Below are 17,073 nucleotides of genomic sequence, written 5' to 3'. Positions count from 1 at the left end.
GGTAAGCTAAACTAGTTCTATATTCTGGGGTATAGTCACTAAAAAGTTGTGCCTCATTTGATTTGCATAAGCCTTCCATAGGTTGGTCTAAGTATACACACACATTAACGAATGAAGTCTTGTGTCCTCCAATGGGAAAAAAATCTATTTTTCTCAAGTTGCATTTTTGGTTGACAAATTCATAAAACAAAACAGATTCTAGAATCTGTTGTCATCAGTCCCATCATTGTTTTAATACCTGTGCCTCTGGAGTTCTTCCAGCCTGTCCAGAAAACATCCTCTCAAACCTGAAAATAAAATCATATCTAAATGATATATTGACTTTGAACAAGGCATTTAACACAGACACAAGTTCTAAAATGCAGAAGGTTTTTTATCTTATTGCATTCTATGCATTAAGAAAAAAAAAAAAAAAACCTGTGTGCAGCAGCCTACCTAATATCTGTGCCCATATCGATCCAGCGATGTTGCAAAAGAGACTGGGCTGGCCGGGACTCTCCCTCCTGATTGGCTTACTCACGTTGACAGAAGTGGGAGCCAATAAGGAGAGTGAGGGGCGGGGCCAGGCCGCAGCTCTGTGTCTAAATTGACACACGGAGCAGCCGCTCGGCTTGAGTGCCCTCATAGCAAGCTACTTGCTGTGGGGGCACTCGGCAGGAGGGAGGGGCAAGGAGCACCAAAGCAGGACCCGAGAATTGGAGGATCGGGGCTGCTCTGTGCAAAACCACTGCACACAGCAGGTAATTATGACGTTTGTTATTTTTAAATGAAATAAAACGAGACTTTAGTATCACTTTAATGCCTCATAAAGCACAACAATGAGTCTTATTTTGTTGAGTCGCTAGCCTCTTCACTCTTTCTGTGCCTCCTGTATCAAGGTTGGACAACCCTGTGACTTAGAGCACCATCAATGAGAACGTTTAGGAATAGGGCAGTGTACATGTTGCACAAATGCTAAAGCTGTCCATGTGAATACAAAAAGTTCACCAATTCAGTTAGGAAGATGCAGATTTGGACCTGCCTTTGCTATGAAAAATGTAATCTTGGAGAAGTAGTATTGTAGTTTGGGGATGTGTCTTTTAAAATACAAATATTTTATTTACAGTGAATCCGGAAAGTATTCACAGCGCTTCACTTTTTTCCACATTTTGTCATGTTGCAGCCTTTTTCCAAAATTGATTAAGTTATTTTCCTCAAAATTATACAACAAATACCGCATAATGACAAAGTGAAAGAAGTTTGTTTGAAATCTTTGCAAATTTATTAAAAATAAAAAGTAAAAAAAATGTACATAAGTATTCACAGGTTTTTGCTCAATACTCTGTTGAAGCACCTTTGGCACCAATTGCAGCCTCAAGTCTTTGAGTTTGATGCTACAAGCTTATTTTTGGGCAGTTTCTCCCATTCTTTGCAGGACCTCTCAAGCTCCATCAGGTTGGATGGGGAGTGTCGGTGCACAGCCAGCCATTTTCAGATCTCTCCAGAGATGTTCAAGTCTGGGCTCTGGCTGGGCCACTCAAGGACATTCACAGAGTTGACTCGTAGTCAATCTTTTGTTATCTTGGCTATGCGCATGGGTCCTTGTCCTGTTGGAAGATGAACCTTTTCCCCAGTGCGCACTGGAGAAGGTTTTCATCAAGAATGTCTGAACATTGCAGCATTCATCTTTCCCTCAATCCTGACTAGTCTCCCAGTTCCTGACGTTGAAATACATCCTAACAGCATGATGTTGCCACCACCATGCTTCACTGTAGAGATGGTATTTGCCAGGTGATGAGCAGTGCCGGATTTCCTCCAGACATGACGCTTGCCATTCAGGCCAAAGAGTTCAATCTTTGTTTCATCAGACCAGAGAATTTTGTTTCTCATGGTCAGAGTCCTTCAGGTGACTTTTGGTAAACTCCATGCGAGCTATCGTGTGCCTTTTACACAAGCCTGATTTGTGGAGTGCTGCAGAGATGGTTGTTCTTCTGGAAGATTCTCCTCTCCCCACAGAAAGACGCTGGAGCTCTGTCAGAGTGATCAGCGGATTCTTGGTCACCTCCCTGATTAAGGCTCCTGCTCCCTGATCGCACAGTTTGGTTGGGCGGCTTGCTCTAAGAAGAGTCCTGGTGGTTCCAAACTTCTTCCATTTATGGATGATGGAGGCCACTGTGCTCATTGGGACCTTCAATATTGCAGAAATGTTTCTGTACCCTTCCCCAGATCTGTGCCTTGATACAATCCTGTCTGAGGTCTACAGACAATTCCTTGGCCTTCATGACTTGGTTTGTGCTGTGATATGCATCGTTAACTGTGGGACATTATATAGACAGGTGTGTGCCTTTCCAAATCATGTCCAATCAACTGAATTTACCACAGGTGGACCCCAATCAAGTTGTACAAATATCTGAAGAATGATCAGTGGAAACAGGATGCACCTGAGCTCAATTTTGAGTATCATGGCAAAGGCTGTGTATACTTACAGTGGATATAAAAAGTCTACGATACCCCTGTTAAAATGTCAGGTTTCTGTGATGTATAAAAAATAAATAAAAAATAAAAAAAAAGAGAGACAAAGATAAAATACTTTCAGAACTTTTTCCACCTTTAATGTGACATATAAACTGTACAACTCAGTTGAACAACAAACTAAAATCTTTTAGGTGGAGGGAAGTAAAAATAAAAAAATAAAATATTATGGTTGGATAAGTGTCCACACCCTTAAACTAATACTTTGTTGACGCTCGTTTTGATTTTTTTTTACAGCACTCAGTCTTTTTGGGTATGAGTCTATCCGCATGGTACATCTTGACTTGGCAATATTTACCCGCTCTTCTTTGCAAAAACACTCCAAATCTGTCAGGTTGCAAGGGCATCTCCTGTGCATAGTCCTCTTCAGATCGCCCCACAGATTATCAATTGGATTCAGGTCTGGACTCTGGCCGATTCCAAAACTTTAATCTTCTTCTGGTGAAGCCATTCCTTTTGATTTGGATGTATGCTTTGGGTCGTTGTCATGCGGAAAGAAAAAGTTCCTCTTCATGTTCAGCTTTCTAGCAGAAGCCTGAAGGTTTTGTGCCAATATTGACTGGTATTTGGAACTGTTCATAATACCATCTACCTTGACTAAGTCCGCTGTTCCAGCTTAAGAAAAACAGCCCCAAAGCATGATGCTGCCACCACCATGCTTCACTGTGGTGGGCATGGTGTTTTGGTGATGTGCAGTGTTTTTGCGCCAAACATATCTTTTGGAATTATGGCCAAAAAGTTCAACCTTGGTTTCATCAGACCAGAACACATTTTTCCACATGCTTTTGGGAGACTTCAGATGTCTTTTTGCAAAATTCAGCTGGGCTTGGATATTTTTCTTCATATGAAAAGGCTTACATCTTGCCACTCTACTCCATAGTCTAGACATGAAGAATACGGGAGATTGTTGTTGGATGTACCACACAGCCACTACTTGCCAGATATTCCTGAAGCTCCGTTAATGTTGCTGTAGGCATCTTGGCAGCATCCCTGACCAGTTTTCCTCTTGTCTTTTCATAATTTTTGAGGGGACGGCCAGTTCTTGGTAATGTCACTGTTGTGCCATATTTTCTCCACTTGATGACGATTGTCTGCACTGTGTTCCATGGTATATCTAATGCCTTGTAAATTCTTTTGTACCCTTTTCCTGATACCTTTTAACAATGAGAGTCCTCTGATGCTTTGGAAGCTTTCTGCAGACCATGGCTTTTGCTGTAGAATGTGACTAAGAACCTACTAGAACAGCTAAAGTTTAGTTGGGGTTAATCAGAGGCACTTTAACCGGTTCCCGACCGGCGCACGCCAATGTATGTCAGCAGAATAGCACGGCTGGGTAAATGGGCGTACCTGTACATCCCTTTGAATTTGCCGCCGTGCCATCGCGTGCGCGCCGGCTGGGAGCTCCATGAGACGGGTCGCAGGTCCCGCGGACATACCCATGGAGAGGAAGAACAGGGAGATGCTAATGTAAACAAGCATCTCCCCGTTCTGCCTAGTGACAGTGTCACTGATCATAGCTCCCTGTCACAGCTAGCCCATCCCCCTACACTGCCAGTCACATTTACACAGTAATCAATGCAATTTTAATTGCACTGATCGCTGTATAAATGTGAATGGTCCCAAAATCGCGTCAAAATTGTCCGACGTGTCCGCCATAATGTCGCAGTCACGATAAAAAAAAAAATAAATAAATAAATCGCTGATCTTCACCATTACTAGTAAAAAAAATATATTAATAAAAATGCCATAAAAACTATCCCCTATTTTGTAGACATACAACTTTTGCACAAACCAATCAATAAACGCTTATTGCGATTTTTTTTTACCAAAAATATGTAGAAGAATACGCATCGGCCTAAACTGAGGATAAAAATTTTTTTTATATATATTTTTGGGGGATATTATAGCAAAAAATAATGCGTTTTTTTTCAAAATTGTCGCTATTTTTTTGTTTATATCGCAAAAAATAAAAAATGCAGAGGTGATCAAATAGCACCAAGAGAAAGCTCTATTTGTGGGGAAAAAGAAGATGTAAATTTTGTTTGTGAGCCACGCCGCACAACGGCGCAATTGTCATTAAAAGCGACGCAGTGCCGAATCACAAAAAGTGCTCTGGTCAGCAAAATGGTCCAGGGCTTAAGTGGTTAACTGATGGCAGATGTGTACCGACTCCCATTTAATGAGGTTGAATGTGATTGCTTAATTTTGAACACAGCTACATCCCCAGTTATAAAAGAGGGTGTGCACACTTATGCAGCCACTTTATATTAATTTTTTATTTTTAACACCCCCCCCCCCTAAAAAATTTCAGTTTGTTTTTCAATGGAGTTGTACAATTTATAGGTCACATTAAAAAGTTGAAAACAGTTCTGGAAGGATTTATCTTTGTCTCATTTTTTTTACATCACAGAAACCTGACATTTTAACAGGGGTGTATAGACTTTTTAAATCCACTGTACGCATATATGAATTTTTTTCATTTTTTTTTTAATAAATTTGCACAGATTTCAAACAAACTTCTTTCACGTTGTCATTATGGGCTATTGTTTGTAGAATCTTGAGTAAAATAATGAATTTAATGCATTTTGGAATAAGGCTGTAACATAACAAAATGTGGAAAAAGTGAAGCGCTGGGAATACTTTCCAGATGCACTGTTAAATATACACTACAGCCATCATTTCCAACTACCATCATTGGCAACTGTGCATGATATATAGCAGCGCAGAGCCTAATAGAGCAGTGCTTGCATATTTTTACAAACAAAATAGGATTGAACAGGAACATTCTGTTTAGCAGAACAGAAGGGCATTTACATTTTTTAAGGAAGGAGGATACTAAAGCTATGGTACTAAAGAAATAAATATGTTTAAAAGAGGATTGCTAATGATACTATACAGAACCCCAAAAAGATATATAAACTATAGTCAATTGGGTATCATTATGAACCAATCAACTTATGTTGCACATGCTTGTGCTGAAAAGGAAGATGTTAACTGAAGGAAATTGGTGACCTCAGTCTGTTGCTACTTTGCAGCTATGTCAATGCCCAATGTGAGGAAAAAATACTTTTGGCATATATCCATAAATTGATTACATAAAATATACAGTAAATTATGCTTTCTGGTCGAGCTTTCCATATATAGACGAGAACACGGTGCTATGAAATACTAGGTGATTGGGAAGGACGTGCAATAAGTTACAAGGGAACATCTCTGCTGTGGACTACAGTGATGTAATTACCTCTCATGGCGCAGAAAAACATTGTTGAGGTTGTCATTTACAATAAGAAGTTCTTCTATCAGCTGTTCATTGGTCATTTGAGGTATAAGCTCCAGGATTCTTTGCTGCATGGATCGGCACGTACGGTTTAATTCCTAAGAACAAAACAAGCAACAGTCAGGACAGTGAGAATTACAGGGCTGGATATAATGCAGAAAAACAGCTGCACAACACAGCATGTAACCTGAAAACATTGACAAAACATTTTAAATGTTACATATACACACACATATATATACCTTCACACTGGATGGATCAGCTCAATACACTAAATCAAATGAATGAATACCTCTGGGGGAAAACCACCATCACTCCTAGCTAATCAACGTTAATAGAGGAAAAAAAAATAAAAATTTAAAAAAAGCTTCTATACACCAAATTTTTCCGGAATTCACAGCCAAGCAATCCTCCATGTTGGAGCCCCTGTTGCATCCTAGCTGTTCCCCACGGCTTAGCAGACCAGTCATGTTGCCACAACTAGAGGTTAGAAGGAATAAAGAAAAAAAGAAAAAACGAGAAAAAAAAAAAAAAAAAAAAAAAGAAATGGGGGGGGGGGGGGTTTCCGGGTTTTTTTTCCTGAAAAATTGGGGGGGAGCAAACTGTTGACTATGTTCTTCTACAATGATAAACAATATATCTACGACATGGTATTCAAACTATAGAACATGAAGACCTTAATGAAAGATTTCTGAGACTTTATGTAAAGTCCTAAATTATTGCAAGTTCTCTCAGCCTAAGACAAGCAAATCCTGGAATACAATTCAAGTAACACTACTTCTCATTGGAATTTAGTTTGTAGGAGATACAAGATGGAGCACACAAACAGATGGGTAATTGTTGGGATACAGTGGATGATAGTTTGTCCTCTCAGGCCTTAACCACTTACCAGCCTTGTTTTGGAATTCAGGTGTTTAAAACAGTTTGTTTTTTGTGCTAGAAAATTACTTAGATCCCCCAAACATTATATATTGTTTAGAGAGAATAAAATGGCGGTCATTGCAATACTTTTTTTCACACCGTATTTGCGCAGCGGTCTTACAAGCGCGCTTTATTTGGAGAGGAAAAAAAAAAATAAGACAACAGTAAAGTTAGCCCAATTTTTTTTATATTGTGAAAGATAATGTTACGCCGAGTAAATTGATACCCAACATGTCATGCTTCAAAATTGCGCCCGCTTGTGGAATGGCGTCAAACTTTTACCCTCAAAAATCTCCATAGGCAACGTTTAAAAAATTCTACAGGTTGCATGTTTTGCGTTACAGAGGAGGTCTAGGGCTAGAATTATTACTCTCGCTCTAATGATCGCGGCGATACCTCACATGTGTGGTTTGACCACCGTTTTCATATGCTGGCGCTACTCACGTATGCGTTCGCTTCTGCGCGCAAGCTCGTCGGGATGGGACGTTTAAAAAAAACTTTATTTTTTTTATTTTTCTTATTTATTTTTACACTGTTTAAAAAAATAAAATAAAAATTGTGTCACTTTTAATCCTATTATAAGGAATGTAAACATCCCTTATAATAATAGAAAAAAGCATGACAGGTCCTCTTAAATATGAGATCTGGGATCAAAAAGACCTCAGATCTCATATTTACACTAAAATGCAATATAAAAAAAAAAAGTAATTTAAAAAAATGACATTGAAAAAAATGTGCCTTTAAGACGTATGGGTGGAAGTGACATTTTGACGTCGCTTCCTCGCTGCAGTGTCATGGAGACAAGTGGGCGCCATCTTCCCCTCACTCGTCTCCATGCACAGCTAGGGAACAGACGTGATCGCCTCTGCCGCTGCCGATGGCTCCGGTAAGCGGCGGAGGGCACCGGATCGCGGTGGGAGGGGGGCCCTCTCCCGCCACTGATAAAAGTGATCTCGCGGCGAATCCGCCGCAGAGACCACTTTTATCTTGTAGCCGACCGCCGGCTGAAAACAGGGAGACTAGGTTTATGGCAGCTAGCTGCTGCCATAACAATATCCACCGCCACGTATATATAGATGCGGCGGTCGGCAAGTAGTTAACCGCTTCTGGACCAGCCGCCGCAGTTGCCGTTGTCGCAATTACCGCCGGCCACGAGCGATCATGATCAGGAGAGACAGAACAGGGACGAGTGTGTGTAAACACACACTTCCCTGTTCTGACAGGAGTGACAGATCGTGTGTTCCTATTAGCTAGGAACCACGATCCGTCACTTCCTCTAGTTAGTGCCCTCCCCCTTCAGTTAGAACCCGCTCCCGGGGAACATAGTTAACCCCTTCACCACTCCCTAGTGTTAACCCCTTCACTGCCAGTGACATTTTTACAATAATCAATGCATTTTTAATCGCATTGATCGCTATATTAATGCCAATGGTTCCAAAAATGTATCAAAATTGTCCAATGTGTCCGCCATAATGTCGCAGTCACGATAAAAATCGCAGATCGCCGCCATTACTATTTTTTTTTACCAATAATATGTCGAAGAATACATATCGGCCTAAACTGAGAAAAAATTTGCTTTTTTAAAGGAAAAAAAAAAAGGGGGGTGATATTTATTATAGCACAAAGTACAAAATATTGTATTTTTTTCAAAATTGTAGCTTTTTTTGTTTATAGCACAAAAAATAAACAAAAACGCAGAAGCGATCAAACACCACCAAAAGAAAGCTCTATTTGTGGACGTAAATTGTTTGGGTACAACGTCGCACGACCGCGCAAATGTCAGTTAAAGCGACGCAGTGCCGAATTGCAAAAAAAACAAACACTCTAGTCAGGAAGGGAGTAAATTCTTCCAGGGCTGAAGTGGTTAAATGATTGCCTATCAATGTTCTCCACCGTCACAGCATAACGTTTACCTACAGTTTGGTCAGTAACTAGTTTTTTCTTTTCCTGCTCCTAATAAAATGGCGTGAAAAACATCTAGGAGTTCAGAAACCTTTCCACAGTGCAATTTCTGCTGAGAGCAAAGCTGCAATTTGCAAATATTGTGAGAAGAAATTATTTTCCAAATGCTAAAACGATGACAAAACCTATCCTTCTATTCCAGCTGTGCCCTAAAGATATTAATACTTTATGGATTGAAATGATGAGGAGCATAATGAAAGTGAGTAGCTCTCTACTCCCGATAGGGTTGTCCCGATACCGATACTAGTATCGGTATCGGCACCGATACCGAGCATTTGTCCAAGTACTTGTACTCGGGCAAATGCTCCCGATGCTTCCCCGATACCTAAAAGTCAGCTGTGATCGGCGCATGGGGGAGATACAAGCTTCTCCCCCAGCGGCTTTCAGCTGCTTTTAAGTGACACAGCGGTGATCGCTCACCGCTGACTGTCACTGCATTATCCTCCATGCCCCCTCCTTTCCTCTGTGCCTCTCCGCTGTCCCCCTCCGTTCTTCTCTCCTTTTCTGTCCCCCTCCGCTGTCCCCTCCGTTCCTCTTTCCTCCTCTGTGCCTCTCCACTGTCCCCCTCCGTTCTTCTCTCCTTTTCTGTCCCCCTCCGCTGTCCCCTCCGTTCCTCTTTCTTCCTCTGTGCCTCTCCGCTGTCCCCCTCCGTTCCTCTTTCCTCCTCTGTGCCTCTCCGCTGTCCCCCTCCGTTCCTCTTTCCTCCTCTGTGCCTCTCCGCTGTCCCCCTCCGTTCCTCTTTCCTCCTCTGTGCCTCTCCGCTGTCCCCCTCCGTTCCTCTTTCCTCCTCTGTGCCTCTCCGCTGTCCCCCTCCGTTCCTCTTTCCTCCTCTGTGCCTCTCCACTGTCCCCCTCCGTTCCTCTTTCCTCCTCTGTGCCTCTCCGCTGTCCCCCTCCGTTCCTCTTTCCTTCCCTGTGCCTCTCCGCTGTCCCCTCCGTTCCCCCCCTCCTTCTCTGTCCCCCTCCGTTCTCCCCCTCCGTTACGCCGTCCTCCTCCTCCTTCCTTTGTGAATAGACAGAGTCAGCTGACTCTGTCCATTCACATAACTGAAACATTGTAATCTCTTGTGATTACTATGTGTCAGTTTATGAATAGAGAGGAGCCGCTGTCTTCTCTCCATTCATTCTCAGTGCAGCTGAGGCTGCAGAGAAAGGGACTGGGGAATCTCTATCCTCTGTCTCTTTCTCTGTCTCAAGGGGGAGATATCAGAGGTCTGTTAAGACCCCTGATATCTGACCAAAGCCCCCCAACAGGGCTGATTAAAAAAAAAAACAAAAACAAAAAAAACACATATTGCAATAAAGAATAAAAAAAAAATTATTGTAAAAAATAAAAATTGTAAATTTAAAAAAAAAAAAACAAAACCACACACACACCGTTCACCCCCCCCCCCCCCCCCAAAAAAAAAAAAAAAAAAAAAAAAGCACTGTTAAAAAAAAAATTAAAAAAAACACTGTCACGTGACATAAAAAAAAAAGTATCGGTATTCGGTATCGGCGAGTACTTGAAAAAAAAGTATCGGTACTTGTACTCGGTCCTGAAAAAGTGGTATCGGGACAACCCTAACTCCCGAGTTCTCATTCCAGAAGCACTTTCTGCTGCTTCTGGCTCATCACAAAGTGTTTCTTCACCAACACTTTCAACAAGAAAGTGTTACAAACCACTGCCTCACAAATACACAATACCTTGATTCAGGCCCCTTTCGCCATTGGGGAAAAAGGGCATTCCTTCTACAAAATTTTGTAAGCTTCTACAATAGCTTGTTAGATCCACTGGCCCACTGTGCTCTTCGAAGCTTGGAAAACCAATTTCTTTCCAGAATGCAAAACTAATAGGGCATTCTATTTCCTAATGCCTTCGGACAATTTCAAATAACGCAAGGGGTTAACACAGGCCCGCACGTTCAGTTAATGGAATTCTGCTTATTTTGGACTAGTTGGAGACAGACAGAAAGAAGAGAAAACAATCTCCTGAGTCCTGTGGAATTTAGAAAACCCCTTGGGCAAGAACCCCCGGGCCTGTACGCATTAGCAACCTGTCCTCAAAAATTTGCAGGAAATGCTTTTAATAGAAAGTGCCTGCAGCTCACTAATGCACCTGGAAATGGCAACCAAAATAAGTTTTGAGAGTGGCCCACTTTAAGCACAGCTCTTTCTCTTGCAAACATTTTATTCAATCTCGCAATACTAAGGACAAATTCCATTTTGGCAGAATGGGCCTAATTCTGGCTAACCCCTTAAAGAACCTGTTGTCTAGCAGGTCTAACACCAGGAGTTGCTCAATAAAAACAGACACAGCCACCACCTCAACTTTTAATGTACTAATGGCCAGTCTGCGCCATCCTATAAAAACGCTAAGATGGTTTGAATACGTGCAGACACCTTCTTGGTGTCTAGCCATGAACAGAAGACTTTCCAAAATGTAACAAATTGCTTGGGTCACTTTCTACTGTAAAGAATCATATTCACTGCCCTGTCTGAGAGCCCCTTAGACTTCATGCTCTGTATTTTTAGCAACAGGTGGGCCCTGAGATAGCAGACCCCCTCCCTCTCTGGCAGCACGAGGGGGACTCTGCCGCCAGGCTTAACAGTGTGGAAAACCAAGGCCTCTTCAGCCAATACGGGACCACTAGATTCATTGTGGTGTATTTTTGAACAAACTTTCTAAGGGCCAGGGGAATAAGTGAACAGGGGAAAATAGGATTTTTAAAACAGCTTACCTGTAAAAATCCTTTTCTTTAAAGTACATCACGGGACACAGAGCCATAGTAGTTATGTGGGTTAAAGGCCAGGTGATGGGTGTGCCAGGTGATGGACCCTGGCACACCCTAAGACAGAAAGTCCACCCCCTATATAACCCCTCCCACTACTGGGAGTACCTCAGTTTTTGTAGCAAAGCAATACACGTGTATACTAGAAAGAAAGGATGGACCTCCATGTCCCGTGATGTACTTCAAAGAAAAGGAATTTACAGGTAAGCGGTTATAAAAAAACCTATTATCTTATCGTACATCACGGGACACAGAGCCAAAGTAGTTACTATGTGGGATGTCCCATAGCAATGCCAACTGAAGGGAGACACAACAAAAGTAGGGCACCAGTAGACTAGAGGACTTGTACTGCTTCCTGCAGTACACTGCGCCAAAAGGCGATATCCTCATGACCTTTTACATCTACTTGATAGAATCTGGTAAAAGTATGGACTGAAGACCAAGTTGTGGCCTTGCAGATTTCAGCCATGGAGGCTTGGTGATCACTGCCCAGGAGGTACTAACAGCCCTGGTGAAGTGCGTTTTAATATGAAAAAGGTGGAACTTTCCTCTTTAAACCATTAGCTTGAACAATCACTTGACAAATCCATTTAGAAATAGAAGATTTCAATGCTGCCTGCCCTCTTACGACCTTCAGGCAACACAAACAAAACATCGGTTTTAATTACCTGAGCAGTCGCCTTCAAGTAGACCTTGACTGCACTCACCACATCAAGAGAATGTAGTGACCTTTCTTCTGCAGAACAAGGTATTGGGAAAAATGAAGGTAGAATATCCTGGTTCAAATGAAAGTCTGACACTACCTTCGGTAGAAAATTAGGATGAGGACGCAATACAACCTTATCCTTGTGCATAATCAAATATGGCTCTTTACAAGAAAGAGCAGCCAACTCCGATACCCTTCTTGCAGAAGATATGGCTACCAGAAAAACTAATTTCCTTGTTAAAAGGACCAAGGGAATATGTCGTATCGGCTCAAAAGGCTGTTTCTGTAATGAAGACAGGACTAAATTCAAATGAAGATGAACGGAAAACTCTGGACAGCTGCACTCCAATGAAAATTTCTTTTGCATTTATTGAAAAATCGGGATCACACTGTACAAGCCACAGCAAAGCGATACAGACAGGAGCTGACACGTTTCACACTGCAGAGAGTTCTTATTCATAGCCTCAGCTCAGCACCTGGGGCTCTTCAATTGTAGAGAAGAAGTTTTTGTTTCAGCTGACTTACCTGAAGCGGTGGCATCCCCTTCTCTATCAGGACTAAATTCAAGTCCCAAGGGTTCAGGGGTGACCTAACCGGAGGATAAAGCCACGTTACCCCCTGAATAAAGCTATGAACCAGAGAGTGTGAAGCAAGTGGTCGTTGAAATAATACCAATAAGGCTGAAACCTGGCCTTTGATAGTACTCAAGGCCAGTTTCATTTCTAATCCCATCTGTAGAAAGACAAGGATCCTACATATGACATATTTCCTGGGGTGTCAACCCCTGGATTCACACCAGGAGACATGTGCCTTCCAGACTCTAATATATGACTCTGGAGGCCAGCTTCCTTGCATTAACCAGAGTAGACACTACTGAACTTAATAGCCCACCCTTCTTCAGAAAATGGGTCTCAACAGCCAAACCGTTAAATTTAGCGTTTGTAAGGTAGGATGGAATACCGGACCTTGCGAGAAAAGGTTTGGTCATGGCGAGTCCATAGGTCTCCTACCGCCATCTTTATGATCACTGCATACCAAGATCTCCTGGGCCACAAGAATCACCGCCTTCCTTTTCTGCTTGATCCTGCGTAGAAGCCGCCGAAGCAACAGAACAGAAGGGAATGCATAAAATAAGTGAAAACTGATTCCACAGGAAAACCAAGGCATCTGTTCCGTATGCCAGCGGATCCTTTGTCCTCGACACAAAGTTGTCGATCTTTTTGTTAAACCTGGACGCAAACAGATCCACGTCTGGAATTCCCCATCTTTGGCATATTGACAGAAAGATGGGGTGAAGAGACCATTCTCCCGGGAGCAACTGCTGGCGACTCAAGTAGTCCGCCTGCCAATTCTCTATTCCTGGAATGAAGGCTGCCAATAGACCAGGTATGTTTTCTGCCCAAGTTAGTATATGATTCACCTCTCTCTGGGCAGCACGACTTCTCGTGCAACCTTGGTGATTTATATAGGCCACCACTGTAGCATTATTGGATTGGATCCTGACAGGACAATTTCGTAGTCTGAGCGTCCAGGCGTGCTGCCCGAATCTCTAGAATATTGATGGGCAAGGTCATTTCTGATTTGGGCCATTTTCCTTGTGTCACGGAACGTCCCACACTCCGCTTGAGTGCTTCCGTCATATACCACTTCCTCCCAGTCTGTATACAGATATCAGATATTCCAACCTCTCTGAGCACAAAACAAGGCGACACTTGCTTGTTTCTACCATGAACTCACTTTATTTAGAATCAAAATTACAAGACTTTATATGCCGTTGGAACCTCCTCTAACAATACAACTGTCACCTAATTAACCTAATTAACATGAGCTAATTAACTTATCCTTTATACAGCCTAGGTGACTGAGACATGACCTTTTGCCCAGACTGAGTTAATTATCACAGGACACCTTCTCACAATAGCAGCAGCTCCAATAGGAGTCGTCCCGTCTCCTACATTGTATAGAGGACAATGTGATCAGCTCATTCAATTAACATAAACACAGGTAGTTGGAGTGGATGACACCAGCATCTCCTCACAGGATGTGTCCCAACAGTATAATTCAGTCTTATTATTCTAATATGGCATATAAAGGGTTCCCAGAGTCTGTGTGTTTTGGGGGGACATGGAGCTGAATCCAAAGTAACACCAACCCCAGGGTCCCCAGGCATACAGCTCACAGAGAGCACCATTCCCCCAAATGCTAGGGCCCACAATCAAAAGGCAACAGGCTTGCATTCAGTCCTCTCCAACAGCCTCTGTCCCGGCTAGGTCTGTCACACCTTGGACAGACGCTTCTTCCAGGACTGCTCCCCATCCCAGAAGGCTGGCATCTGCTGTTACCACCTTCCAGGTAACTGATAGCCAAGAATCTCCAAAAAGGGAAATCCTTCCTATCAACCACCAACTGAGGCTTTGGTGCACCTTTGGGGATAAACGTATTGGGAAGTCTAGAGCTTGGACCTTCTTGTTCCAAGTCGATAGGACACTGTTTTGCAGTAGTCTAGAATTAAATTGAGCATAAGGAACGGCCTCAAATGAAGCCACCATCTTTCCCAACAATCTCATACAAAGTCGAATAGAAGGATTCTTCTTTGCTTTGACCACCTGAACCAGTTCCCTTATGGAACTGATCTTTGCTTGGGGCAAGAACACCCTCTTCTGAGCTGTATCTTTGATCAGACCCAAGTATTCCAATCTCTTTGATGGTTTTAAGGAAGATGTCTCTAGGTTGAGAATCCAACCTAGGTATTCCAGAAAGCTGACTGTGGTGACCAAACTTTGGTATAAGCAGGCTACCGACTGGTCTATCAAGAGTAGATTGTCTAAGTAAGCTAGAATCATTATACCTTGAACCCTTAATCTGGCTAAAGGGGGAGCTAAGACCTTTGTAAACACTCATGGTGCAGTAGCTAGACCGAAAGGCAGAGCTACAAACTGAAAATGAAGATTTTCTATCTTGAATCGTAGATATTTCTGGTGAGCAGGAAAAATAGGTACATGGAGGTAAACATCCTTGATGTCGATTGACGCTAGCAGTTCTCCACCTTATAGGATGGAGACTACTGATCGGATTGACTCCATGCGAAATGAGCGGATATTTAAAAAACGGTTTAGATATTTGAGATCTAGAATGGGTCTTACATCCCTGTTTGGATTTCTTATTAAATTCTACCTCCATAGGATAAAGTGTTAAACAGTTTTATCCTCCAAAAATAGTTTTCATCTGGGTGCTCCCACTCAGAATAGATAAGCTTTTTTAGCAATGAATGAATAGGAAAAGTATGAATAGCTTGGGGAGGCTTTAGCGAACCCAAAACAAGAGGTGGGCTTATCGACTGACTCAGCTGATGGAAGCATGAATGTGGAGCGGACCAATTCAGTAAGAGATTGTACCATCAATCTTTCAGATCGTGAACCTGATCCGTTCATAAATGACTCTTCAGAAGAGGAGCCATCAGCCTCTTCCTGGTCCCCTGAGAGAAATTAATTATCTCTCGCCCCCTGTTCCTCAGTTTGAGGGTCCTGGGAAATGGAAGGGGACCTATAGCGCTTAGTCCCACTCTGGGATGCGATTAAAGCATCAATCTTTTGCTCCAACCCCAAAATGGTTGAGGAAAAAAAAAACTCTTCGGTAATATAGACAGGGGCTGCAGTGTTGAAAGCAGTTGCAACACTTAACGGCCCTGATGGCTCACTCTGAACAGCCACCTCGGAACTTTCAGGGGAAGAGGCCATCTTTTTTGAGATGGTTCTAGGCTTTTTTGTGGCTGAAGTCTTTCTTGAGCACTTTTTTGGAGGTGTTTTTACCCCCTCTTCCGACCATAGCCCGATGCACAAAGCAGAGGTACTACCAGAAGGATCACATCCACTGCTTGAGCAATAGTCCAGCCCTGCCTCTGCTATTAATGCTCAGCCTGATGCAAATAGTAAATGTGTCAAAAGGAATGCCTGTGTCACCAAACCTCTTTCATGCCCCTCTTTGCTCGTGTCCCTCCAACAACTTGCAGCCAGCACAATGGAGTTTTTAAAGCACATTCCCGTGCCGGACGTTGGAGAACGCCAACACTGCGCTAAGCCCCGCCTCCTCCGTCGCATTGTGACCCCCCTCTTTTTTCAAGAGAGTCTTCCCACGCTCGGCTTGTGTGGAAAGGGAGGGATGTCAAGGAGGAGACCTGAAAGCCACCACTGTGCTAGGGGTGGTGAAAGAAAAAACGGAATCGCCAATCATTTAGCTCTCTCCTAATGCTCAGCCTCGTGAAGAGGGGGAGAGTTCAGCCCAGGTGGGGGGTGTCTGGGGAAGCAAAATCCCCCCCAAAACTTACCGGAGGTCTGCCTGCTAGCCGGAGGAAAAAAAAAAGCCTGCTGCTTTTGACACAGCGTGATCTCTGAGCAAAGCATGAGAAGGTACGTGCTCCATACAGCCCCCAGTGGTGACACTTATGTATTACATTTTACTTTTTAAAGGAGACATTTCATAAGAAAATTAAAAAATTCCTAAGAAAAACTCCACTTACCTTTCCCGCCGCAGGGTTTTCTGTGGTAAAACCAACAGACCCAATCTTCACCCTTCACTGTTGGTTCCGTTAACAAACGTTCAGAAACCGGGGACCTTCGGGGAACCCACACTCCTGGACCTATAATAGCACCCACCAGTAAAACTTTATGGCTTTAAAATACCAAAGTACTGGATCCCGGGGTCCAGCTCTCTAAAAAGAGAAGCATTACAGGTAAAACCTTGTTTCTTCGGACACGAGGCCCGGGTACCATTCAATTCGGCCTAAAAGACACTTTGAATGGATCCGGCTGCATAGCTAGCCCCAGCAAGGATTGCTCCAGTGGAGTTCAGCACAGCACATCTTTACCGTGACCAACACCTTAGACACTGGGAAAAAAACTGAGATACTCCCAGTAGTGGGAGGATTTA

General features: G+C 42.9%; 1 protein-coding gene across 3 annotated transcripts in view; it reads right to left on the bottom strand.

Moving 5' to 3' along the window:
* TOM1 (target of myb1 membrane trafficking protein) overlaps nucleotides 1-17,073 on the bottom strand; it is a 532,535-nt gene that overhangs the window by 277,237 nt on the left and 238,225 nt on the right. For all 3 annotated transcript variants that reach the window (XM_073592626.1, XM_073592625.1, XM_073592627.1), the window contains exons 8-9: nucleotides 5,753-5,886; nucleotides 239-287 (exon numbers count right to left, since the gene is read on the bottom strand). In XM_073592626.1, coding sequence (XP_073448727.1) covers nucleotides 239-287; nucleotides 5,753-5,886 — 183 coding nt within the window. The remainder of the gene's footprint in view (nucleotides 1-238; nucleotides 288-5,752; nucleotides 5,887-17,073) is intronic.

The sequence above is a fragment of the Aquarana catesbeiana genome, linkage group LG07 (assembly GCF_042186555.1).
Source record: "Aquarana catesbeiana isolate 2022-GZ linkage group LG07, ASM4218655v1, whole genome shotgun sequence".
Lineage (NCBI taxonomy): Eukaryota > Metazoa > Chordata > Amphibia > Anura > Ranidae > Aquarana > Aquarana catesbeiana.
Note: the sequence above shows the minus strand (reverse complement) of the source record. Positions and strands in the feature narration are given on the sequence as shown.